Consider the following 26,729-nt stretch of genomic DNA (forward strand, 5'->3'; position numbering starts at 1 on the left):
TCATTTATTATTTTTGGATCAAATTAATTCACTTGTCTATAAACCACGTATAAATTCAACTGTACCGTTTTACAGGCAAATAAGTATAATATAATACAATACAATACTATATATTATGAAACTATATGTAACAACCATCCAAACAAGCTCTTAGTTTAATGAGTTATTTACCTTGCATAATTCATTTTAAAATTCAACTTATTTGAGGGGGTCCTAAATTAACCATAAAAAGTTTTGAATTTCGCTTGCTATATTGCTCTCTTTCCCCGTCAATTATGTACCCCCCACTCACTATTCACTATAGGTTGAAAGTTGAAACCTCACCCAACGCACACAGCGCACGTTAGCATCCACCCTGTTTTCTTCTGCGCTCCATTTTTTACATTACGCCTCTGATCACCTCCACCTCGCCCCCCAAAAAATCTCCGCCTTGGGTTGGTTTCGCCGGAGCTTTATCGAGGTGATACGGCGTTGTTCCACCGTTGCTGGACGGTATATATTTGGATATCGTCGTCGGATCCCTTCATTTCCGATAAAATTCAGAATATCTCTGCTCTTATTATCTTCGAAAAGTTGCTTTGATTTCTCTTTAGTAATTTGATCGGAATTCAGTTAATTCGTTGGAAGAAGTTGCTTTGATTTTGAATTTTCACTGATTGAAGTTGCTTGAATTTCGAATTGGTTATACTGTATATAGTAGTGATATGATTTAGGGCAGCTGTGAGTTGGAAAAAAATATATAGGGTTAGGGTTAGTGTTAGGTTTTAGGGTTTTATGGTGGTTATGATGATTTGACAATGGTGAGGTTATTGGGATTGACGCGAGGAGAGCCGGCCGAGTCACCTCGGGAGGTAACTCGGACAATCCCAACGAGTGAGGATATTGGAGAGAGTGGTTGGCTTATTCGATTCTTCGATTCTGCATTTTTCTGTGAGTGGATCGCTGTTAGCTACCTTTACAAGCATGATCATCCTGGTGTTAGGGACTACTTGTGTAATAGGATGTATACACTGCCGCTTTCTGGCATTGAGAGTTACTTGTTTCAGATATGTTATATGATGGTTCACAAGCCGAGCCCCTCCTTGGATAAGTTTGTGATCGATGTGTGTTCTAAGTCGTTGCATATTGCGCTAAAAGTGCATTGGTTTTTGATGGCGGAGTTGGAGGATACGGATGATAATGAGGGGATAAGTAGGCTTCAGGAGAAATGTCAGATTGCTGCTACTTTGATGGGCGAGTGGCCCCCCTTGATAAAACCCCAAAACAGTTCATCTACTTCCATGGGCAAGAATCAGGTACTTAATAAGTTATTATCTTCGAAACAGAAGCTATTATCCTTGACATCTTCGCCACCAGCTGCACAGCGGTCACTGTCATTTTCACCCTCTTCGGGGAGTTCATTGCCACAGGATGATGGTATTGGGAGTAAAATATCGTCGCCGGAGGAGAATAAGATTTTTAAGAAGTTGATGCCGGGTCCAAAAGTAAGAGATGCATTGCTCTTCAGGAAATCCGTGGAGAAGGATGATGAAGAACCAGAAAAAGATAGTTTTTTGAAGAGACTTTTGAGGGATAGTAGGGATGAAGATGTGAGGAAATTATCGGATAAGGATGATGCGGAACCGGAGAGGGATGGCTTTTTTAAAAGGTTCTTAAGAGAGAGTCGAGACGATGACAGTAGGAAATCTGTGGACAAAGACGAAGAGGAGTCAGAAAAAGATGGATTTTTCCGCAGACTTCTGAGTAATAGTAAAGATGATGATGCTAGGAAATCCGTGGATAAGGATGCAGAGGAATCAGAGAAGGATGGCTTCTTCAGGAGGCTTTTGAGTAGCAGCAGGGATGATGAGGAGGATGTGCACTCAAGTACAGATGGATTTTTCAAACGTATATTTCGTGATAATAAAAATGATTTGGAGGATAAAGCAGGTCCCAAGCCTGTTGAAGATGATGAAAAAGATGGGTTCTTCCGGAAGTTTTTGAAGGACAAAGAGAAGAAGGATGTAAGAGATAAAAATGAAATAGCTGAAAAGTCAACAAGGAATTCTGAAGATGATGAAAAGGAAGGGTTCTTCAAAAAGTTTTTTAAAGAAAAATTCGAGGATAAGAAAGATGGGAATGACAGGACTGATGAGGATATTAGGAGGCATGCAAATGGTGAGGACGAAGAGTCGTCAGATTTTTCATTGTTTCGTCGACTCTTTCGAGTGCATCCAGAGGATCCAAAATCGTCAACAGCGAATGAGAGCTGTAATGGTGGCAATTTTCTTGAGAGCAGTCCTGGTACTGAGAACTTCTTCCGCAAGCTGTTTAAGGACCGTGATCGTTCAGTTGAAGATTCAGAGCTTTTTGGTTCAAAGAAGAACAAAGAGGTAAGTACAGAACTCTTTTGCCTATTTCTTTCAGTTGCTGATAACCCGCTGCAAAAGGACTAAGTCTGTAATTTTGTAGTGTCATATGTAAATCTGTCTACTCATTTTGCACGAGGCTGGGCATCTCAGCTATAACCCCTGCATGTATCCTCAAGAATAGAATTAATTTAAGTCTGACACGTACTGGCATACCTGTGCCCTCTCCCCATGGTCCTTGCGAATTTTACCATTAAAGACTAAATGCATTTCTTAGAAGTATTTCATAGTGCAATTCTGTCCTTGATTTTTGATCCAAGGGTTGGCATGGCATTCTTACTGGCTAAAGTTTCGTGTAACTTGATCACTCCAGTAACTTTAATGGCTCTTGATATTAGACTATATAGAATCTATTCCAGTGACAGCACGTCATTTGGTATTGGTGGTTTAAGGATATAATAACTGACACAAATCTTGTCATAATAGGCTCTTGTTTTGGATATCTTCTCCAGGGTTTATGGTGTTCCTTCTCGTGTTCCCTGAAATCCTGTTATGCTTTCTACTATTTAGTGATAATATGTCATACACCCTCCGTTTCAATTTATGTGTACCTATTTCCTTTTTAATCCATGCAAAAAAGAATGACCTCTTTCCATATTTGGAAACAATTTACCTAGCAACACAAAATATATGTGCCTTATTTTACGCCACAAGTTCAAAAGTTTCTCTTTTTTCTTAAACTCTGTGCCCAGTCAAATAGGTTCACATAAATTGAAACGGAGGGAGTATAAATTAGGTTGAAATAAAAGATGTAAATCGTCCGCTTGACCCAAACACATACTAATTCTCTATCTCGAGAATGTATGCCTGTTTTTTCTCGAATTCTCTTTATTGGTTTTCATTGAATCTCTTTTATCACCTCAAAAATGAACAGTAATTCTGCCTTGACATGATAAATAGTGATGCCCACCTGCAGAGTGTAGTCATCCCTGCAGCCTTGGAGTAGAAAACACTTCATTTTGGTGCTATTCACAAATTATTATTTTGAATATAATGCCTTGTACTCTGCTGCTATTAATTCCGAATGTAGACCATTACTTCCCAAACTGCATATATCTGTTGATGTTTTTATGATTGGAGGGATATGATGTTCCATGTCAGATCTTGTTAACTAAACATCATGATTTTGGTCAATCAAGAACTGGTGTAAAACAAAGGGAAATGTTCTTTAAATGAATCTACAGAGTGATGAGACAGTTGATTAACAGAATCAGTCATTTTTCATGATCATACTGTGATGCAATCATTAGAAAGAGAGTGTGTGAGTGTGTGTGTGTGTGTGTGTATATATATATATATATATATATATATAGAGAGAGAGAGAGAGAGAGAGAGAGAGAGAGAGAGAGAGAGGTGGTGAGAGAGTTATGATATGAAAGCGACCCTATGTTTTCAGGTCTACTTTATTCAGTGAAGGACACAACATTTAGCAAATTAGCGCGAGGAAGAGGAATAAATAAGTCTGGAGAAGGCATAAATCATCTTTTGTTGCTGGTTTTGTGGCTCACCTTCGGGATCTTCTTTTTCAATGTTTAATATTTCATGGGTGTTGCTAAGAACTGTGGAGGAGGGAATTACAAGTTGGAGATTTCAGAGGGTTGGTAGAAAAAGGAAGTTAACGTGGAGGACTATACCATTGTGCATCTTCTGGCTAATTTGGAATGGAAGAATAGGAGAATGTTCCAGATAAAAGCTGTAAATTGAATTAAAAAATCTTGCTATTTCATCGACTCTTTTGGTGTAAAGTGAAAATAACCATTTTTTTTGTGTGTAGTAATTGGAATAGTTTGGGGGAGGATTGTGGATGAGCTAGCTATTCACTGTATGTATAATTTTTTGTAATACCGACTTGGTGTGATATTAATGAAAATTATTTGATTTATCAAAAAGTAGTAAAAAATATAGTTCCCTTTTAACCTGTAGGAAACTGAAGAAGTTAAGTAAATGTACTATGTCATACACATTTTCATGTTAAACCAATAAATGAAAAAGATATAAGTACCTGAATTTTAGTCTATGCACAACTTCAATTTCGTCTTCAAATCATCTTAGGTTCCTTTCCTTCCAGCCTCCTACACAAGCTATACGTATATGCTGGTACACTGTTCCATATACTTATTCTTTCTCTGATCATTTTCCTCGCTATCCCGTGCAAAAGAATATCTGTGAGTGTAACAGTAGTTACCATAACACAAAAAGGTCTTGAAACAAGCTTTACAACTGCTGACTGCAGACAACGGCAAAAACTGATTATCCGTGTCTTCAATATCCATTTCATATGTATAACACTTGCTGCAGTTCACCATACCCTTCCTCTGCAGGTTAAACCAAATCAGACAGGCTTCATATGTTGCAATCCAACAGAAGAAAGAGACACTGAAAGTTTTGCTTTCTGAATCTTCAAAGGCCACCATGGGATAGTGCTATAAAAAATAGACATAGGATTATAACAGGACTTCACAGTTCACAGTTCGTCCACTTTTGTTTTGGAGCACATTTGGTTCTTGAAACCATCTCCTCAACCACTTGAATAGTAGAATTTCACTCGATAATTTCAAAATGTTCTATCCCCGATCATCCATTCTTTTTTCCTTTGATTACCTTGTCCCATTTAACCAAGTGATAAAATCTTATTCTTTTTGTCCTGAAATTTCTCAGTCCATCCATCTTTTCTAAGACTTTGTTAGGATCGGAAATAGTGACATACCATAAGTTGGCATTTTGTTAAGCATCATATTGATGAGAGTCAATCTTCCACCTAGTGATATATAGTCTTTTCTAATTGGTCAGGCTTCTTAAAACGTCTCAATCATCCTTTGCAATGTCAAAAGAGATTTGTGTGAAGCCCCAAAGAGGGAAGCCTAGGTATGTAGAAGGGACTTTCCTCTAGTTCAGCGTCCCGAGATTCTTGTCATGGACTTGTATATATGTTGAACTTTTTTTGATAAGTAATTGAAATTTGTATTTTTTGAACTTTATAATGTGTAGTTCAGATTGGACCTCAAAATAAGCTAAAATTTCAGTTTGTTTTTCTTCTCTGGCAGCAAAGTTCTTTCCATTTGCCAATGCTGAAACCTTGCCATCCAGTTCTTCTCCATTGTTATTTCAGCATCCTACTCAAACCATCGATTGCAAAGTTGCCTTAACCCCCTTGAGATGAAGAAAATCCTTTAGTGCAGCATTACTCAGTAGTTAGAACTTGACTCCAGAGACGCACAAATTGATGCAATTGACACACATCTATCCAAAACCTATACCTTTACAGAGTTGACTTTCCCGATTAACTTATTCATATGCTTTTTCAATGTCAGTTTATTTAGTAAACTAGGTTTATCTTGTCTCATCGTCATGTACATTCATTTGCATTGAACCAAGCATAAGTGGTTTGCCTGCCATTAATAAAAGCATTCTCTGCATCTAACACCAGTTTACTGATAAACTTCCAATTTTCTTACTTATAATTGTTTTAAATTATGTGAGCACCTTGGTTATAACTTTGAATATGCTACCTGGGAGGCTTATGGTTTTGAAATCTCACAGTGCATCTGCACACGGCATTTTGAGGATCAATGCAATATATGATGCACTGAAGCTCCTTTGAAAAGATTCAACCTTGTGAAACCGATCAAGATATGGTCTGCTTAACTGCAATTCGACATTTTTGTCCTACGGGAATAGGACAGGGACATAGACTTTGTTTTTCTTGCTTTCTGGTCTTCCGATGTAAATACTTTTGCAGTGCTTCCTTACTGCTCTTTTAACACAATTATTACCTTCCAAGAAAAAAGAAACTACAGTTCAACCTTTTTCTAGTTATGGTAAATCAATTAGTTGTATTGCCTTTTCCCATCGCAATCCTTCTTCTTTGTAGCCACTCTTTTTCCTCCTGTAAATCCTCATTTTTGAAGTTTGTCTTCGATTTTCAGTCTCTTGGAAGACAGTTGTAGAACCTTAGAATCTTCTAAAAGCTTCTGTCTTCACAACTGTTTTCGCATACAGGTTCATCTTATCTATATTGTTGCATCTTTTATGCACATCTTCCATTGCATATGATAATCTTTTAACCAAAGGCATCAAGATATTTCCTGTCACCCCATTTTAACTAAAGGAATCACATTTATGTATCCAAGAAAGTTCTTGCACCTCTTGCCAGTCTTCTTGCAACTCTGTTTTTTAAGTTGGCTTCTCCTTTGATAAGCTCCTTGAGGTAGAATTTAGCTTCTACAACATTTGAGACTCCTCTATCCTGAACCGCCAGACGAGTTCAGGTTGCATCCTGTGAGACTCTTCTTCAACATTAAAAAAACTGTTTTTTGACGTCTAGTTTTTAAGAGTTTTCTGATAAATTAATAATTTTGATTGATGTTTTGAGGAAATATCAATACACGACTATAATATAAAACGGTTGAAGATCGACAAAATAATTTGGTTCTCTATAAATGGAGTTCAACTATCTACACCAATAGGATCTCGTGGGTGCACCAGAAATTCACCGAACTTGAATTTCATGTTCTACCCCTTTGAAAGGTCTCTTATTCTTCTCTCTCCAAAGTACCCACATGAGAGCCAAAGGAGCTATATCCACCTCTTCATCATCTTCTCCTTAAACCAAGACTGCTAATGAAAGTCTTCCTCCCTTGTAAGATCCATTAATTAGTTTAGTTTGATATTTTTGTGCCTTAGTTTGGGTTTCAGTTTGCTGCATTCTTCATAATATGCGGTACTTGTGTTCATTCGAACAAATAAGGTAGAAGGGGTGTTAACACTCTGAGAAAGGTGGGGTAGATTTTTCAGAATCTTAATTATTCAATCATGACCTTACACGCATCAATGGTGAATGCTAAGGCTCTTTAGTTGCAATAAATCTGCAACGGATGAGTTATAGTAACATGATGGAAATGTGATGTAGTGTTTCTGAGATTATGGATTAGCATATATTTCATGTTGGGCTCTTTACACCAGCCTCCGCTGCAATCTTGCAGAAATTAGAGTCGTAATTGAGGAGTTGATACATATAGTATGATGGTACCTTATAAATAAAAAAGATATATATGGTATGATGGTAATTGTAATTAATTCATGAGTAATGTTCATTCTGCAGAAACGTCCTGGCTCCCCAAAGCAGCACGAGAGGCTAAATGCAAAACCTCCACTTCCAGATAATGGGGTATCACAATTTCGGAAAGGGGCATACCACCAGTCACTTGATTTTGTGCAGTCACTGTGCGATACTTCCTATGGATTAGTAGATGTGTTCCCAGTTGAGGATCGCAAAAGTGCTCTTTGTGAGGTGGTTCTAGTTTTAACTTGCTCTATACTTTTCCTTTGGTGTGATACCTTTGTTAACAGTTTCCCCTCACTGACATTCACCTTTGTTCTTCTAGTCGCTAGCGGAGATCAATGCACATCTAGCTGACGCTCAAAACAGTGGAGGTACACGTGTACTGAAAATTTAATGCATGAGTCAACTTTTATGCATTTCCTTATATAGGGTACAATGAATATGTTCTGTTGTTGATTTATTCTGTCATGATCTCAGTTCTTCTTATAGACTTTTGAGAGGTTCTGGAGATGGATTTCCTCCTAAAGGCATTAAAAAAATTGAGGAATACTTCCTGCAGCTGTCTATAAGTTGCCTTTTCTTAATGCACCATCATTTCCATTTGAGAGATTCAAACTTGTTGCAAGTGTGCTCTGCTACCAGAAATGAATTGAATTCAATGAGGGGCAGTTGATTCAGTTTTATATTATATCCATGCCTTTGTACTCACTAATGTTTTTGCATCTGTAAATGAGTATGTGTTTCATTAGTTCTCCTTATGTAATACATACCGGGTACTCGACCTTGTAAAAGAAATACCGGTTGAGTATGTGTATCATTTGTTCTCTTTATGTAATAAATACCAGGTACTCGACCTTATAAAAGAAATACCGGGTACAATTCTCGTTTCAACATCTAAACTCTTCTATACGCATTTTAAGTGATTACAGATTCCCTCAACTTAGGTAAAAATGGCAATGCGCAATTGGGGAAATGAGGGCTATTGTCGCTTATGGAAGTTAAGATCCTTTCATGGAATGTGAGGAGGATGAATGACCCAAACAAAAGGGCCATCATCAAAGTGGGAGTTAGGGAGTGGGGTGCCAACCTAGTTTGTTTTCGGGAGACCAAAATGGAAGTTTTGTCAGATGCGATCGTGAGAAGTGTCTAGGGAGGTAGTTGGGTGAAATATGACTGGGTCCCATCAGCGGGAAGTGCCGGGGGCATTCTACTTATGGGATGATAGAAGCTTGGAGGTAAAGGAGATTAGGAAGGGTGTTTTCTCTTTGGCAGCTCTCGTCAAAGATAGAGTGAGTGGGGCAGAGTGAGGATTTGGGGGAGTGTATGGGCCGGTAAGGGAAGGGTCCAAGGTGTCTTTCTGGGAGGAACTGGCCAATATTATGGGGGAATGGGACATTCCATGGGTTATAGGGGGAGACTTTAACACTATTAGATTTCCGGAGGAGAGATTAGGGTGTAGTGTGATTTCGAGGGCCATGGAGGAGTTTTCTGACTTCATCAATGATCACTTTCTCATTGACCTTCCTCTGTCAGGGCAAAGGTTTACTTGGGCCAGGGCGGAGGATTCCAACTCAAGGTCTAGACTTGATAGATTCCTGACATCTCCCTCATGGGATGAACTGGTGCCGAATGTGCTGCAGATTCCTTTACCCAGGTTGACTTCAGATCATTTGCCTATTTTGCTAGATGGATGCAGAGGGAGGGGGTGCGTGCTCCCTTCCGATTCGAAAACATGTGGTTGAAAGTGCCAGGATTCGGTGACAAGGTGAAAGAATGGTGGACAAGCTACGGGGTATCAGGGTCACCTTCATATCGTCTTTCGAAGAAACTCAAATTGCTCAAGGGAGATATTATTAGGTGGAATAAGGAGGTTTTTGGGAGGGTAGAGGTTAAAATGAGGGAGCTTATGCATGAATTGGGGGATTTAGAAAGAGGGGAAGGGGCGGGGGAGTTAGACGAATCTGAGAAAGAGATTGGGGGAGGTTAAGAGGGAAATAGTCGAGTTAGCAATAGCTCAGGAGACTAGTTGGCAGCAAAAATCGAGGGTGCTCTGGTTAAAGGAGGGGGATTCGAATACCAAGGTTTTCCATAGGGTGGCGGTCACAAATCGAAGGAGAAACTTCATAGAGTCCTTAGTTGTGGATGGGGTGAGAATTGAGGAAGAGGAGGAGGTAAAAGGGGCGATAGCGGGGTTTTATGAGAACTTATATAAAGAGGAAGTTAGTTGGAGGCTGACTTTGGAGGGAATAGAGTTCAACCATATAGGGGAGGGAGACAGCGAGTGGCTAGAAAGGGCTTTCGGGGAGGAAAAGGTGCACGAGGCTGTGTCGAGTTGTGCTGGTGATAAGGCCCCCGGGCCTGATGGTTTCTCCTTGGCTTTCTTTCAGTTCTTCTGGGACACCATCAAGGGGGAGTTGATGGAAGCCATTGAATACTTCCTGCGAATGGTGTTTTCGAGAGAAGTATCAATGCTTCCTTTATTACTATTGTGCCTAAGAAAGAAGGTGCATTTTGTATTAGAGACTACATGCCTATTAGTCTCGTGGGGAGCATTTACAAGATTATTTCTAAAGTGCTTTCCAACAGATTTAATAAGGTACTTGACATGACTGCTTCGTCCTCCCAGAATGCATTTGTGGAAGGTAGGCAGATACTGGATGCTGCCTTGGTGGCAAATGAACTTGTAGACTCCAGAAGGAAAAATAGAGAATCCGGCTTACTATGCAAGTTGGATCTTGAGAAGGCTTTCGACCATGTCAATTAGGAGTTCCTGGACTTCATTATGATGCGGATGGGGTTTGGGGAAAGATGGAGGGGATGGATAAAGTTCTGCATTTCCTCAGTTAGATTCTCTGTCCTGGTTAATGGTAGCCCGTGTGGTTTCTTTGGCAGCTCCAGGGTTCTCAGGCAAGGTGACCCTCTATCCCCCATGTTATTCATTCTAGTGATGGATGCTCTGAGCAAAATGATGGATCGTGCGGCGGGCGGAGGTTTCTTGAGAGGATTCTCAGCTCCGATTGGGGTGCTCAGTGCCCGAAGAGTCTCACATTTGCTTTTTGCGGATGACACACTGGTTTTCTGTGATGCCGACATGAATCAGTTGACCTACCTGAAGCAGGTCCTGCAGTGGTTTCAGTTAGTATCAGGACTCAAAATCAACATCGGCAAGTGTGAGATTTTCCCGGTAGGTGAGGTTACTAATATTGATGCCTTGTCTGGTGTTCTCGGATGCAAGGTGGGCTCCCTTCCCACTACTTACCTGGGCCTCCCTTTGGGCGCTTCATATAAGGATACTACGGTTTGGAATCCAGTGATCGAACGGGTTGAAAAAAGATTAGCAGGGTGGCAGAAACAATATTTGTCAAAAGGAGGTAAGGAAGTGCTTATCAATAGCACTTTATCGAGTATGCCCACCTATTACTTATCACTGTTGCAAGCACCGGTGAGCATCACAGAAAAACTGGAGCGACTTCAAAGGAACTTTCTGTGGGATGTGGCGGATGGAACTAGAAAGTTTCATCTAGTGAATTGGCAGACAGTCACTTCCCCAAAGAAGTGGGGTGGACTTGGAGTGAAAGATCTTAGAGTATTTAACAGAGCTTTAATGGGAAAGTGATTGTGGAGATTCGGGGTAGAAGAGCATGCTCTATGGAGGGAGGTCATAGTAGAAAAGTACGACTCAACGGGAGGGGGTTGGAGGACCAAGGCGATCACAACACCTTTCGGGTTTGGCATGTGGAGGAGTATCATGAAGAATTGGGAAGCATTCAGTGGCTACATCACTTACAGGGTGGGAGATGGAAGGAGAATCAGCTTTTGGAATCATAGGTGGTGTGGAGAGGATACTCTCAGGGTCTCCTTCCCCCACGTCTTCAGAGTTTCAAACCAGAAAGAACTGATGGTCCAACAGATTCGCAAGGAGCATGAAGGGGGTAGTATGGGACCTCTCATTCAGGAGGAACATGCAAGATTGGGAGATTGCGGAGCTCCAAGTTTTGTTGGCGCTGCTATACAGGCAAGATAGGCTTCAGCCATCCTGTGACTCTTGGAGATGGGGCTTACGTGGCGATGGTTTGTTCACCGTAAAGTCCTTTTACCAGAGTATATTGGTGAGAGAGGAGACCACTTTTCCATACTCCTCGATCTGGATTCCTAGGGCGCCCACGAAGGTGTGCTTTTTTGTATGGCTAGCGGCAAGGGGAGTGATCTTGACTGCTGAAAATCTCCGAAAGAGGGGAATTACACTTGTTAGTTGGTGCTACATGTGCAAAAGCTCGGGGGAAGAAGTTGATCACCTTATGTTGCATTGCCCTGTGTACTCTGCTTTGTGGAGGGCAATCCTGAATCTTTTTGGTGTTCAATGGGTGATGCCAAGCACTGTAAAGGAAATGTTACATAGCTGGGGCGGTTTTCGGAGAAGAAGAAAGCAGAAGGCGTGGAAGTTCGCCCCGTTAGCTCTCATGTGGGTAGTATGGGGGGAGAGAAATAGGAGAGCTTTTGAGGAGATTGAGTCTTTTTTTTCACATCTTAAGAATAGTCTTTTATCTTTGATCGCTTTTTGGTGCACTCATTTAGCCCCTACTTGTATAGAAGATTGAGCGTTTTTTGTAGAGAATCATGTTCTGATGTAAATTCTCTACGTCTTTGGTATACTTCGTGTATACGGGAGTTCTCTCCCTTTTGATTAATATAATTTACCTTATCAAAAAAAAAAAAAAGTAGTTTGTTCATATGGAGTCACATAATAGCAATAAGCAACTACACATCTATTTTAAAATGGGTGACTTGATTAACTTTCGGTTAAAAGATTAATTTATGTCTATTGTCCTTTTTTGGGAGAAGGTAACATTTGTGTATATTAAAGAAGTTAGTACATAGATTGTACTGAAAACCATATTTACAAGTGAGCAAAAGAGAGAAGAAATTGTTCTGCAGTCCTAGCAAGATTCTAGAATTTCTAGGATTGATACAGTATCTTCTATGTAAACCTGTTACACCAAAAACAAAAAAGCAGAACACAATTTAGTTTGATCTTATGCACTGAGTTGCTGCTGCTCTCAAAACATCTGGAATTTCTCTCTGTCCAGATTGTCCACCAGATACAATCTGGGACAGTCCTCCATCTATCGTTATCTCTTTTTCCAGCTTCATCACAACTGAAAAGAACTTCAGTAATCTTGCTAGGAATTGTCCTGGATATACCTCTGAGATTAATACAGATCTTCCATAATTGGTCTGTTATCTTGCAGTGTACAAATAGATGGCTATCTGTCTCCGCTTTTTCCCCACATAGGAAGCACCTTGAACAAAGTGGCATTCCTCTTCTCCCGAGATAGTCTTGAGTCAAGCAGCCTACTTTGCTAGTAGTCAAGTAAAACAAGCCACCTTGTAGGGGATCTTTACTTTCAAGATATGTTTCCATGGACAATTAGTAATCTGCTGATTAGGATGATTCAGAATCCTGTATGCTGTATTCACCTTATAGATACCACTGTTGTGTCCCTGCCACCATAATGTGTCCACCCCATTTTGTAATCCTTTGAATTCTTCCAGCTACTTGTAAAACTGAGTCAACCTGGCCACCTCCCAGTCATTCAGCATTCTCCTAAAAATGAATCCCAACCTTGAGGTGTCCATACTTCAGCTACTGTCTTTTGTTGATGTTCGACCAAACTAGATATATCAGGGAAAAGCACCTTTAAACAACCAGCTCCCAGCCATTTATTGTTCCGAAAGGAAGTTTTGCTTCCATTTAGTACATTAACAGAAGAATGACTCTTCATAACAGGCCAAAGTGACCTAATGGATCTCCATAAACTACCTCCATATGCTTTGTTAATTTCCCCTGATATCCACTTGTCTTCCTCACCATATTTGGCTTTGATCATACTTCCCCAAAAGGATTGAGGGTCTTGAGAGTACCTCCAGGGCCATTTCATCTTGAGAGCCTTATTCTGCAACTTCAGGTTCCTGATGTTTACCCCACCATGAGCTTTGCCAACTATAAGAGCTTTCCATTTAACTAAATGAATGACCGTCTTTTCCTTGTCTCCTTGCCATAGAAAGGATCTTCTAAGTCTATCAAGTCTCTGTATAACGCTAACCGGAATGGACAAAGAGACATCATGTATGTTGGTAGTGAATCTAATACCGAGTTGATAAGAGTGAGTCTTCCCAAAGACAAATACTGAGATTTTCACCCGGGCAACTTCTTTTCACATTTTTCAATAACAGTATTCCATATCTCCTTGGATTTGGATTTTGCATGCAGCGGCATACAAAGACAAACAGTAGGTAATATTCCTACTTTGCCTCCCAGAATCAGTACCAATTTCTCCATGTGTAGTACTTCATTAATGGGTAAAAGGTGACTTTTTCCCCATTGATACGAAGTCCTGATACAACAACAACAACAACGGTCCAGTAAAGTTCACAAGTGGGGTCTGGAAAGGGTAGTGTGTACGCAGACCTTACCTTTATCCCGAGGGGTAGAGAGGCTGTTTCCGATAGACCCTCGGCTCAAGAAGACGAAAAGAGACAATATATCAGTACCATCGACAAAAATTATAGAAATAATAACATCACAAGAACCAGTAAATAGATGGAAAGCAAACAATAACCAGTAAATAATTGATACGAAGTCCTGATATGCCTTCAAAAAGTACCAGGATAATTCTCAGGAACCTCAATTGCTCTTCTTCTGCATCACAAAAAATTAAAGTGTCATTAGCATATTGAAGATGTGTAACCTCCAGGCTTTTGTTTCTATTCGTGCCTACCTCAAAGCCTTTGATCCACCCATTGACTTTTGCTGTCTTGACCATATTGTTCAATATCTTCCATAGCTATTATGATTTATGAATAAAAAAGGTGACAGGGGGTCTCCCTGTCTTAAGCCTCTGTGAGCAGGAAATAATCCCTCAGGAGTCTATTTATGAGAATGGAGAATCTGACAGTTGAGATGTAATGTTTCACCAGTTGATCCATTTCACCTCAAAGCCCATTCTTTCTAACATTTTCAGCAAGAAATTCCAGTTGACATGATCATACGGCTTCTCAATGTCTAGTTTACAAAGAATCCATGGTTTTTTGTTGTTTGATTCTAGAATTCACAGCTTCATTAGCTGTTAAAGAAGCACCCATTATTTGTCTTCCTTTGATGAAGATCATCTGTTGTGAGTCCACCAATTTGTCAATCACCCTTTCAAGTCTTTCTGTCAGTACCTTTGAAAATAACTTGTATACACTCTCTCAACTCCTTAGCTCCTATCTTCTTAGGAATCAAAGCAATATATGTTGCGTTGAAGCTTCTTTCGAAAATTACATGAGAATGGAAGTTATGGAAAGCATGCATTATGTCCTGTTAAACACATCCCAACATTTAATGAAAGAAACCATTGTGTATCCATGAACTCTGGGGGCCTTATCCACTGCACACATCTTCAAACAACCCAAGACCTCTTGTTCATCAAAATTTCCTTGTAGGAACTCCTTTTCTTCCTCAGATATTACGGGGTAGTTATCAAAATTGCTTCCAGGTCTCCATTCTTCCGCCTCTGTATATAAATTTTTATAGAACTTGATAATCTCGCTCTTGATTCTTTCTGGCTCCTCAATTGTTTCTTCTTGAATCACTAATTGGTCAATGTTGTTGCTTCTCTTGTGTGCGTTAGCAACTTTGTGAAAAAACTTTGTATTTGTGTGTCCTTCCTTAAGCCAAAGAGCTCTGGATCTTTGCCTCCATGCAATATTTTCATTTTTAATGTGTTCCTCATATTCCATAAGAAGAGTTGCCTTCTTAATTGATTCTTCCTCTGTCAATGCTGTTGCATCCTGGAGTGAGTCCAAGGCTATTCGTTGACTAAGCAAATTGGCCTTTTGCATGCCTAAATTCCCCTGGTTGCTTCTACTCCATTCTTTCAGCTTACCTTTGAGGGTTTTAAGTTTGCAAGCTAGGATATAATTTGGTTTACCTGAAAATTCAAAAGAAGTCCACCATTCTTTGATTCTGTCTATAAATCCTTCAGTATCCAACCACCAGTTATCAAACTTGAAATGGGTTTTGACTTGCCCCCAGGAGCAATATTGTAGAGCCACATGAACATGATCTTAGTGCAATCTTTGAAGAAGGATTTGTTTGATGTTTCTAAAATTTTCATCCCACTCTTTAGAAATTGGAACTCTATCAATTCGGGAAGCACTGATATGATTATTTCCTTTAAATTATCCCCTTTAAATCAGGTAAAAGAAACTCCTTTCAATTGGAGGTCAATCAAGTTCATATCTTCTATAGAATCAGAGAACTCCACCAAAGCTCTAGATCTCCTATTGCGGTTCCTTTTTTAAGAAGGAAACCTAATGACGCTAAAGTCTCCACAAACTGCCCATGGACCTCTGTAATGTGTCATTCAAAAATTTGCGAAAAGCCTCAAATTTGCAAGTCAAAGTATATGCTTCAATGTGCAGTACCTCCCCTCTCCAAATTCTACTATCCTATAACATCATGATCCCCCACCCCCACCCCCCAAGTACCACTGGCTTTCAAACAAGCAAATTTCACCCATCTCCCTCCCCATATCCGCTTGACAAATTCCTTTACTTCTCCTCCAATTTAGTCTCCTAGAAACAGAGAATATCAGCTTTCCAGCTTTCCAGTTGAGCACTAAGCTGTTCACAATCCTTCTTTCCTCCATGTCATTCAATCCCCTTACATTCCATGAGATTAATTTAATCTTCATGATCCAATAGATAGAACACCTTTCCCCCTGTTCCTTCCACCATTTCTCTTAAAATTTTACATCGAAAGAAGCTAGCCCTTTCATTTCTTGGGTACCTTTGAATCTAGCTTTCTTAATATTCTCATCTGCTTCCATTCTTCTGGCTTGTCTGCAGCTGTCAATTTGCTTTAACAACTCCAAGGCTTCTTCGTGTCCCTGGAAATCAACCCCGAACATTTTCCACAATTTTAGCAAATTTTGATGGATCCAAATTGTTGCTTCCATCTCTTTTTCAAGAAAAAGATCCTGATGTTGGAGAGGTTCAGCATCCTCCACTTCCCATTCTTCAATATTGGTGCCGCCTTTGTGAAAGTTCAACTCTTGCTGTTGCACGGGGCCATTATCAAGAAGGGATTCCCAATATTAACTATTGTCAGGGATTTATGTCTACTGTCTTTTGGATATAAAATTATAGAGTTAGAAACTACATAAAGAACTCTATTTTGGTCACCAGTCTTTTACCCAATAATAATTAACTCATGATGTCAAAGCAGGTGGAGGGACTTGTCTACAGACTTACAGACTTACAGTCAGTCTCTTGGAGTTCGTACAGAGTGGCGAAGAACAGACCACAATGGAAGCAAAAGATCTACATAGGCAATTAGTTGGGATTAAGACGTAAACTGTTGAGCCACTTACGTTAGGTTAGTTATTTGCCAGGAGTTAAATTTTTGTAGGGAATTGTATGTCAGCATAAAACGCAAAAAACTTTTAGTGTGGGAGAACCCTAATATATACTATTGAGTGTTAGAATGAAACTGGTCCAGATGGGGTGGAGTGGATATTGAGACTCATATAGTCAACCCTAGCTAGTTTCGGTTGAGGCATTGTTGTTGTATGAAGTTAAAGCAGTGCTGTTGACCTTGTGAATTGCTGGTGGGTCAGGTAAAGTGGGAGATCAGGAGTATTAGTCTTAGTATTTGGAGATAAAACGCCTTCCCATTTAAATTGGTCGAGTAAATACAGGCAGATTGAGTATGAAAGTTGATCAAGTATTTTGAGATGGAGGATGTATCAGTAAGTGCAGGTAAGAAAAGCAGGTAGTGAAGACATAAAACAGATAGACAAAGTCTTTGATTTGGCAGTAAGTCTTGTATATTAAGAGTGTGTCATTTAATGTTGTGTGGGCTATGATGGTTTTCCTACTTTTATTTTTCAATTCCCGTGCATGCAAATTTGTGCCCAAAAAATATTCCCTTTGCAACTCTTAGCTAAATCAAAATATATTTCCTTTGTAGCTTTTAGTTCAATTCTGTCGTCTTAATATCTTCGATATGCTACAGGAGTGTGCTTTCCAATGGGAAAGGGAATGTATCGTGTTCTTCACATACCTGAAGATGAAGCTGTTCTCTTGAATTCAAGAGAAAAGGCTCCTTATTTGATATGTGTTGAAGTTTTAAAATGTGAAAGCCCCAAGTAAGTTAAAGAAATTTATGACCCAAAGACACATTTACTATTAACAGGCTGGTTTCTGTTTACCACTGTCTCATGTTTGTTCTTTCTTTTTCACTTCCATGCAAATGACAGTACAAAAGACACATCCAATCCTCAAAAGCTCTCAAAGGGAGGGATCCCTCTGGCAAATGGAGATGTTTTATTGCCAAAACCTCCTCCTTGGGCTTACCCTCTGTGGACAGGACAAGATATGTACCACAATGGTTTTGACAGGATGTCAATGTCTGCATCTCAGGCCATAGACCAGGCAATGACTCAATTATGGGATGCCAAAGTGAAATTTGTGCGAGTGAATTTTTCGGTGGAGAAGCAATCAGAGTCTGCAACAGATCATTGCAGCCTTGGTTCTGCTTCAGAAAGTTGTAGTCAATGTAGAGAGGTCCCATCACTTCCATTGAAGTCAGATGCTTTTGATTCAGAATGGGTACGGGTTATCTTGACTGTAGATCCTGGTGTTAGGATGGAGGATATCGTGGACCAAGATCCACCAAGAAAGAAAGAGCATCGAAGGGTTCCCAGTACAGTAGCTATCGAGGAAGTCAAGGTAATCTTCATGTCTGCTGCATATGTAAAAATTCTTTTACACTCCTAAAGTGAAGTTTCTGTATGCTTATTGGATCTTCGCGAGATGCAGTACTGCCTTTTGGCTAAGATCAAGTGTAGTATATGATCTTCGTGAGATGAGTGAATGTCTTCTTTCATTTGGAATTAGTATTTGTCTTTTCATCATTCTTCTGGTCTAGCCTCTATATGACCAAATATCCTTAGTATTTGTCCGTCAAGACATCAAAGATGTATGCTTAAGTCACCAGGACATTTTTGAGTTTTATCAAATAAAGTATTAGGTGGATTCATCTTTCATTTAATTGTTTTGTCTATTGAGAGGGGAACATCCACTCCAAAAATTGACCTCAATTTTGGTAATAGGATCATGCTGCTAAGCAATTGTGTTTGCTTTAGAAGTCTAGGTTTAGTGCAGAAAGATAAGGGATCCTATGGTGCTTGTTGGGAGTTATTAGGTATGAATGAAACACACCTCCAAAATCATTGAGCTCAGCATTTTGATCCATTATTGCAAATTTGTGGTAGTTTTTAACTGCTTTGGTGTGAACTGAAACTGGAAGTTTTGATGAAATTGAGGAGTTTTTTGTGTTGAAAGTATTAGTTCGACATCGTCTTCTTGTTTGCTGTTTTTAGTGGAGAGATTAGTGTCATTGAGTGCCGGGATGAGCGGATCTTTGGTGTTGATGCACTCTTATTATTTGTCAAGCAAAATATAGATGGTCATAATCTAATATCTGTTAGGCATCTTGTTGAGATTCATGTGATGGTTTCCAACTCCCACTTGGGGATTTACTTTTGAAGGTGATTACCATTGTTTCTCTGGTATGTTCACCTTTTGGGAGAGATGGTTCTCTATCATTATCACTACTGCATGATTTTTATTCAAGAGTCGTACTTGTTCCCTTGATACTTTTCCATACATGAAAAAATCAAAAACATGGTTCTCTTTACAGTTAGCTGCATTAAAAGGAGAAGCACCTCCTGGACTCCCTTTGAAAGGGGCTGGTCAGGATTCATCTGATGCGCAACCAAAGGTATAAACGATGTTGGATGTTGTTCCTCGGCTATAGAATCTATAATTACATTTGCGTGATAATCTTATCGATAACAGGTCACAAATGGTGGTCTTCCCAAGGTTAGTGATGCACTTTCTGGAGAACTCTGGGAAGTCAAGAAGGAAAGAATACGCAAATGCTCCGTTTATGGGAAAGTACCTGGCTGGGACTTGACATCTGTGAGTTCCACCATCTGTATTTATATTGTCTCCTTGATATTGTCTTTGTGATTTTTGATAGATTAGTATGACATGTGTGCTTGCTTGTGTATAAAGAGAAAGGTTGGATTTGCTGCCAATGATTAGGACATGTAGACATACACATGCAAAACTTCTTATGAAATATATCATATGCATATTCCTTGTAAAAAATAAGCATATGTTATACACATAGTGTTGAGTCTCACTTTGGTAGTGGGATGGGGTATTGGTCTCCCTATATGGTCATATGCAATCCTCACCTCTTGAGCTACTGTTTAATCCAAATTGGTTTGCAAGTTGCCACAACCATTGCTCGATATTCAGCTTCTGCTCTAGATCGAGCAACCACATTTTGTTTCTTGCTTTCCCAAGACACCAAATTACCTCCTACCAGAAAACAATAAACAAATGTAGACCGTCTATCAGAAGGTGAGCCAGCCCAATCAACGTCTGTGTATCCAACAATCTGCTCATGACCTCGATCCTCAAAAAGCAATCCTTTGCATGGGGGCTTATTTTATGTACCAGAGAATACGAACAACTGCATCTCAATGAGTATCACACAGATAAACTGATTTACTACACTCACAGGAAGGACAATGTCAGGTCGAGTAATGTGAGATAGTTCAACTTACCAACCAGCCACCTGTACCTTCCAGGATCACTAAGGGGCTCCCCTGTCATGGTAGAAAGTTTAATATTGGGTTCATAAATGTCTAGGGCATACTTACGCTATGAGATGTCAATTCCTGATTTGGACTGCCCGACTTCTATACCTAGGAAATACTTCTATCTTCCTAGGTCCTTTTTGTGGAAATGCTGAAAGAGATGTTGCTTTCAATTTAACTATTCCATCTCCATCTATCTTATATTGTCCACGCTTCAGATGTCCAATCCTAGGCTAGCCCGGGGGGGGGGGGGTTGTTGAGTCCCACATCGGTAGAGGGATGGGGGTATTGGTCTCCTTATGGTCTTGGGCAATCCTCACCTCCTGATTTAGGCTTAAGGTCCATTTCTTTAACACATAGTATGTTTTGTCTCTTTCTAGTGATTTTTTGATTGGTAAATGTAGTTCATTGATATTCAGTGACAAGTGCTGTAAGATATATACATGAGGAAGTTGCATTACAGACTGTAATGAACTGAAAAAATTAACCATGGCATCTATGTCATTTGCAATAGCCAGGTTGCACCCAATAAAGAAGTGAGGATATACATCTATGCTTAATGCTAACTACAGATTCCATTTGCCTTGAAAAATCTTGTGCTTCTTTCCTTCCAAACAGTCCACCATATTACGGACCATTCAAGTTTTCCTGTATTTCCCAACCTTTTGAAATGCCAGCATTGTAAGAGCTCCTTCGTTGTCTTTGGCATGGTCCGAATCACTCCCAGAATGTTGAAAAAGAATATCCAGATCCGGGAGGTGAAAGAGCAATGAAGAAACAAATGATTGACATCCTCATTTTGCTTCTGACAAAGGCAGCACCTGCTGTAGATGTTGATTCCCCTTTTCTAAAGATTTTCATGTGTAAGGCTGGCTTCCTTGGCTATCAACCATGGAAAACGTTCAATTTCCAGTGGTGCTTTATTTCTCCTGATGCATTTCCAAGTCCAGTTATGAGCAACAGTGGGACTTAGCTGCTCGTAGCTAGATTTGATAGTAAACATTCCTTTAGCATTGCATTTCCACTGTATAATATCTGTCCTGCAAAGTGAGAGAGGGGTCTTGTGAGGTCTGAGAAGCAATGAACATAAGCTGTCCATTTCTCAGTCATTGATATTGTGCCTAGTCATTATCAATTTCGTGCCACATTGTATAAAGTTGGGTACTGATCCTTTAGGGGTGACTGGTTGAGCCAAATATCTAGCCAGAATCTCGTTTTCCTGCCATCTCCCAAAACTACTGTGGTCTTGGGTTGGAAACAGTCCCAGTGTGCGCTCATATGTCTCCAGACGCACATGTATTAGGAATTGTGGTTGTTTCATAATCGAAGGGTTGAGAAGCCCATATTTGGTTACAGTAACCTTCATCCATTAATCTCCTAAAGGCACCTCCTCCCTGATAAATCTCCAAAGCCATTTATGCTGCAAACTGGTATTTTGAGCTCTCAAGTCTTTGATACCCAGACCTCCTCGTCTGAATGGAGACAGTTTCCCGTTCTACCAAATTAAATGTCTTGTTCTCTGTTTCCTTGTCATAAGAAATCTCTTTGTAATTTATCCATCCTTTTTGCCGCCCGAATCGACAGAGGGAACAAAGACATGGTATTTTTTTTTTTTGGGGGTGGGGGTAAGTAATCTAACACACTGTTGATTAGTACTAACCTACCCCCAGGGGATAGTTTTTTTGTATAACAAGGAAGTCCAGTAATGTCTTAGACCTGCTCTATTTTTTGGGCTTTTCTTTTTGGTGCCCTGCATAAATCATGAAATCTGAAGCAACATGTTACTCAAGTTTGTCCGAAACTTCTTATGCTCTGTGAGTCAATAATTCTTTAAAGTCAGGTTTCCTAGTACGTACCTTGCCTTTTCACTCAGGAGTAGGGAGGGAACCCGTGAAATTAGGTTGAACTTTCTAGTCAAACTCCGTTGAGAACCTCAAAACGTTCAAGCATTCTGCCACTAGTTTTTTGGATTCCCATATGTCCTTTATCTCTTTGAGTTTTTTTATTCCTTTTGTCACCAGAAACAATAGGGATGAAGTGGGACTTAATTAAGTTGATAATTGATTGTTTAAAGAACTTTCACGATTATAAAAAGTTGTCTCCATTATCTTTTGCTGCTTCCTTTTTATTCTATATTTTTGGGGATACACAGTTGTTTCTCATTATATTTTTCTAATACAGTTATTTCCCAATATCAAATTGTGTTTTTCTCTGAAGTAGCAACTGACGTGCTTAAATTGTGGTTTCATTTAGTTCATTGTCAAGAGTGGTGATGACTGCAGACAGGAGCATCTTGCTGTACAACTTATCTCCCACTTCTACGGTAGGTATCTTGGATTCAAAGATCCTCCATTGTTGTAATTTTTTGTTTCCTTTGTAGGTTATCTGTTTTTATTTTATTTTATTTTATTTTGGGTTACCCTTTTTTAGATGGCTTTGACTTCTTTTTGGTAAATTCTTTTCTTCAATTTTTTGTCTAAATGAACTCAATGTAACTTTTGGCAGAAGGGGAGATTTAAGGAGTGAGGATCTGCTATATGACTAGGAGAGGGGAGTGCTCATTATAAATATTCCCCGAGTTATTACTAAGTTATTGAATTGAATTTACTAGAGGTCTAGAACTCTTCCCCTGTACATGAACAGTCATATATGAGAAAGCAGATGGGCCCGGTTGTCATGTAACTCGTTTCTGCTTTATTAGTTTTTGTATTTGTTTTTCATGCTTGAATAGGGTCTTCAACTTGACTCTGTTCAAAAAGTGAAATGTGAATTGTTTTTGGATGCAGAATGTTTTTTGTAGCAAAATTTCTTGGATTTTGCTCTGAAATACATTCAGCACTAAGACCTTAAAGTTAAAAGGTAAAATTTTGATGCAGGAAATTTCCAAAAAAAAAAAAAAAAATATTTGGAAAAAATAGCATTCAGGGATATTTAGGCAAAATTCTGACATATGGTCAGGAAAAAAATGTAGAACAGGGCAAAGTAAATATGCTAATCTAGTAATAAATAGAACTAATTCGTAAAAGAAACCATAAGAAAGGAAATAATTTAAGAAATTTGATGAGTACAAACTTTGCCTAGAGAAAATACTGATGAATTCAAGAATTTAAATCTTGCATATTACACATATATTGTACTATGTGATGAAAGTTCTAAAACATTTGGTTAGCAAAGCCATATGTCCGAGTAACGTTTGTTTTTACGTTGTCCTTAAGCAAGAGAAGGTTAGGCTATCTGAGGACTTATTCAGCTAACGATCTTCTATCACATTGAGGTTTTCTCCATTTTTCTTTAAGTAACATGAGAATGTGCACTCAAGGGTGTACCTTAGCTGTAATTGAGGTGGGCAAAAACAATCAGAGGCCAGGTTTCAAATCCCAACAGAAAAAAAATGTTGGGTAATTTCTTTCAATCTGCCTAAGCCTTGTGAGCAAAGTTACCTAATACTTGTCTTGGTGGGCGGTAGTGGATGCCCGTGTGGAATAGTTGAGGTGTGCGCAAGTTGGACCGGGCACCACCATTGTAATTAGCCTATTTTTTAGCGGATATTCAACCTTGCTTTTAGGCCTCACAGTTTAAGTTGGGGTTTGTGTTGCAAGGTTGATTCAGCAGGGATATATATTTTACTTATAGGTATCAGTCACATCGAACGTTATCGGGTATATATTTGCTTGTCGTCAATAGGCTTTATGATATCCTACAAGTCGGTCTTCACCAAGACTTTGGACTTGCATTTATTTTTCTTGAGCTCTTTTATTGGGTAATGAGACACACAGTCCTCTTATGTGAACTCCTGTCTTAGTGAAGGCTGTCTTTCCACAAGCAATTTAGAACTCTTGATATTCTGGTAAAAATCATATTTAATTCACATTAAACTGATGCTTCACAAAGTTTTATAAAACAATGAATAGTATTAATGAATGAAATTCAGAAAATGATTTTTGGTAATATTTGGTAAAAACATTTTGGTTGCACATTATGTGTCAGTTACCTTATTTGTTATGGAAGTTATTTGTTCAGTATTTTACATTTTTACTAGCTCACAAGAAGGCTTCTGTTCCTTCCCAATATACTTTCAAAAGTTAATAGGAGTAGTTCTTTCTGCCGAAAGAGTGATCTCATTTTATGTTTTTCGTCGTCCTGCAATTGTTAGGTTTATAGCTAGGCTTTCATTCCTAGATATGCCAATGTCTGTGGAGATTCATGTTGTTGCTGTTGACCTTTAATATTGTTTTATGCTCTCAAGGATTACGTGCTCATATTGTTTGAGTATTTTGAAATGGTAGATATCTTCCAGGAAGCTGGTCTGCCGCTTTGGTTGCGTCCTTATGAAGTCTTAGTTACATCCTCTTACACTGCACTAATTGAAACAATTCCAGATACGGTAACTTATGTTAGCTTTTTCTTGATAACCTGAGCATTCTTTATTTTGCTGCGGATATTCTTGATAGCAGTTTTGATCATTGTTTTGCAGGCCTCAATTCATTCTATTAAAAGTAGATTTCCTGACATCACAAGTCTACATGACTTTTATGTTGCCAAGTATCAGGAGAATTCTCCAACTTTTAAGCTCGCCCAGGTAAAAATCGTGATGAAAAAAGTTTGTAGCCTTTGTGCTTTACTACTGTCTCTTTTGAATTTCTCAAGGGTGCCTCCAATTTATACTTTCCCCGTCTTTATCGGATGTAATTGTACTAAAGCAACCCGCAACGTGTTTATATTCTATGTTTGAACTTTTAGATAACTATCTTCCTTGTCCAATCGAAGCATGATTAGAGCTTATTAGAAGCGTTACTGAACCAAGGCAAGAGGAAAAAGTATGATACAAAGGTTTTACAATATTCCAAGATGAAAGTATGATAAAAACTGCTAACTAAGTGATGTGGAAATGAATAGTGCTCATGGGGATACTCAAGCCGAAGGCTATTAGAAGATGGTAAAAGAAAATTAAGTGTTTTCCCCACTATACACTAACCTTTGCAATTGTCCAAAATTTCCACTCTGATGAGTATTGTGGAGAAAAAGGAATCCTAATATTCCTTGTTTATGCCTCTTTCTTGCTCTTTTCCACTTATATTTTCTTCTCCTTTATCAATTCAACACTTTCTCCAACTTGTCCCCCCTCCTTCTCTGACACTCCTTTTACACCCCGCCCTTCAATTTCTACAACTTTCCTCTACCATCAATATTATATTGCCCTCGCTGCGGACCTTTGCATTGGACCTCTCCTCCTTTCCATACCCTGCCTCGTCACCCCCCTCATCTAGGACTGGTCAAGTAGTGCTAGATGCATCCGATATTGCAACTTCTTGTTGCTAAGGGGATAGTTGAGTGGTTGAAGCAAGGAGTAACAATGTGGAGGTCACAGATTTGAATTCCAACTAAATCACTCAGTATGACCTCATCTGCTCCAGCCTTGAACATGTGCTGATTTTTCGTTGTAGGTTGTCTTGTGGATTAGTTGAGGTGTGCACAAGCCGGCTTGAGCAACACGATCATAAAAAAGTACTATTAGCAAGTTATTGTATTTTAAGATTCGTCAACAAAATATTCTTACGGTTCATTTAATACCCTATTGGGTTCAGCAGATGTACCCTGAGTAGCTCTCCAACTTATTCATAGACCTTTCACCATGCAAATCCTGCACTTCACTCTGAACTCTATGCAGAGTTCAGAGTTATTTGTCATTTCTATTATCCCCAGTCACATGACACCTAACCCTGCATCTATTATGTCACGCTTCCATTCAAGTTGAACATACTGTGAGCAAACGTTTCTGTTTTTTTTTTCTTCTCTTTTTCGGGGTTTAGTTTCCTCCGAGGATTCATGTTAGGGGCTTGAAAATGTTGAAAGGTTTAAATGCTGTAAAATGAGTATTAAGGGGTAGAGTCCCCAGTGTTAACTAAACGTGATAAGCATTCCGAAGGGATCATTGGCTGAGTGAAGCGAACGACTTCGGAAAAGTCTGTGCATAGCGAACGAAGCGAATGACTTCGGAAAAGTCTGTGCATAGCGAACGAAGCGAACATTAATACATCTTTTTTCCTTCTTCTCTGGTGCGCAATTACTCTGCTTTTACTGGTTTTATTTACCTGTTTCTCTCGTGTTTCTTTTGTGTTCATTCTTTTTTCCAGTCACACCATGCTTATCTTTGAGCACTCCTGATATATTGTTCAAAACATTTTGTTATGGTGGAGAGATGAAAAGACCAATCTAGCTTCCTCATTCTATTGATTTCTCATAAAGAAAGGGAAGAAATATTTTGTCACTCGATGTTGGACTTCCACAGTGGTAGTAATTGTTCCTGCCGTTAGAGAAATTGCTTGTTTGTTGCTTGAGGCCTGGGTGCGAGGCAAAAGAACTAATAACTTTTTTTTGGTAAAAATGTGATATCCACGCCTTGGTAATTGAATATCATGATTTTTAATTCTATTTTACTTTTGTTTCTTCATGGTGCCTCTTATCTTGTGTGCGTGTCCTCTTCTACCACTATTCTGCTTTTCGACTTTTCTCTTATGTCACTTTTTTACTTTCTTGCTA

At 39.2% G+C, this 26,729-nt stretch overlaps 1 protein-coding gene across 2 annotated transcripts in view; it reads left to right on the top strand.

Annotated features, from left to right (window-relative positions):
* Positions 1–279: 279 nt before the first annotated feature.
* LOC107826316 (phosphatidylinositol 4-kinase beta 1-like) overlaps positions 280–26,729 on the top strand; it is a 34,258-nt gene continuing 7,808 nt past the window's right edge. Inside the window, exons 1-10 of one of the 2 annotated variants that reach the window (XM_075228350.1) lie at positions 280–2,372; positions 7,510–7,698; positions 7,793–7,841; positions 17,531–17,663; positions 17,775–18,246; positions 19,220–19,300; positions 19,378–19,500; positions 22,443–22,512; positions 24,476–24,573; positions 24,664–24,768. In XM_075228350.1, coding sequence (XP_075084451.1) covers positions 798–2,372; positions 7,510–7,698; positions 7,793–7,841; positions 17,531–17,663; positions 17,775–18,246; positions 19,220–19,300; positions 19,378–19,500; positions 22,443–22,512; positions 24,476–24,573; positions 24,664–24,768 — 2,895 coding nt within the window. In that variant the 5' untranslated portion in view covers positions 280–797. The remainder of the gene's footprint in view (positions 2,373–7,509; positions 7,699–7,792; positions 7,842–17,530; positions 17,664–17,774; positions 18,247–19,219; positions 19,301–19,377; positions 19,501–22,442; positions 22,513–24,475; positions 24,574–24,663; positions 24,769–26,729) is intronic. The other variant, XR_012698151.1, reaches the window with a different exon arrangement.

Source organism: Nicotiana tabacum, chromosome 13 (assembly GCF_000715075.1).
Source record: "Nicotiana tabacum cultivar K326 chromosome 13, ASM71507v2, whole genome shotgun sequence".
NCBI classification, from domain to species: domain Eukaryota; kingdom Viridiplantae; phylum Streptophyta; class Magnoliopsida; order Solanales; family Solanaceae; genus Nicotiana; species Nicotiana tabacum.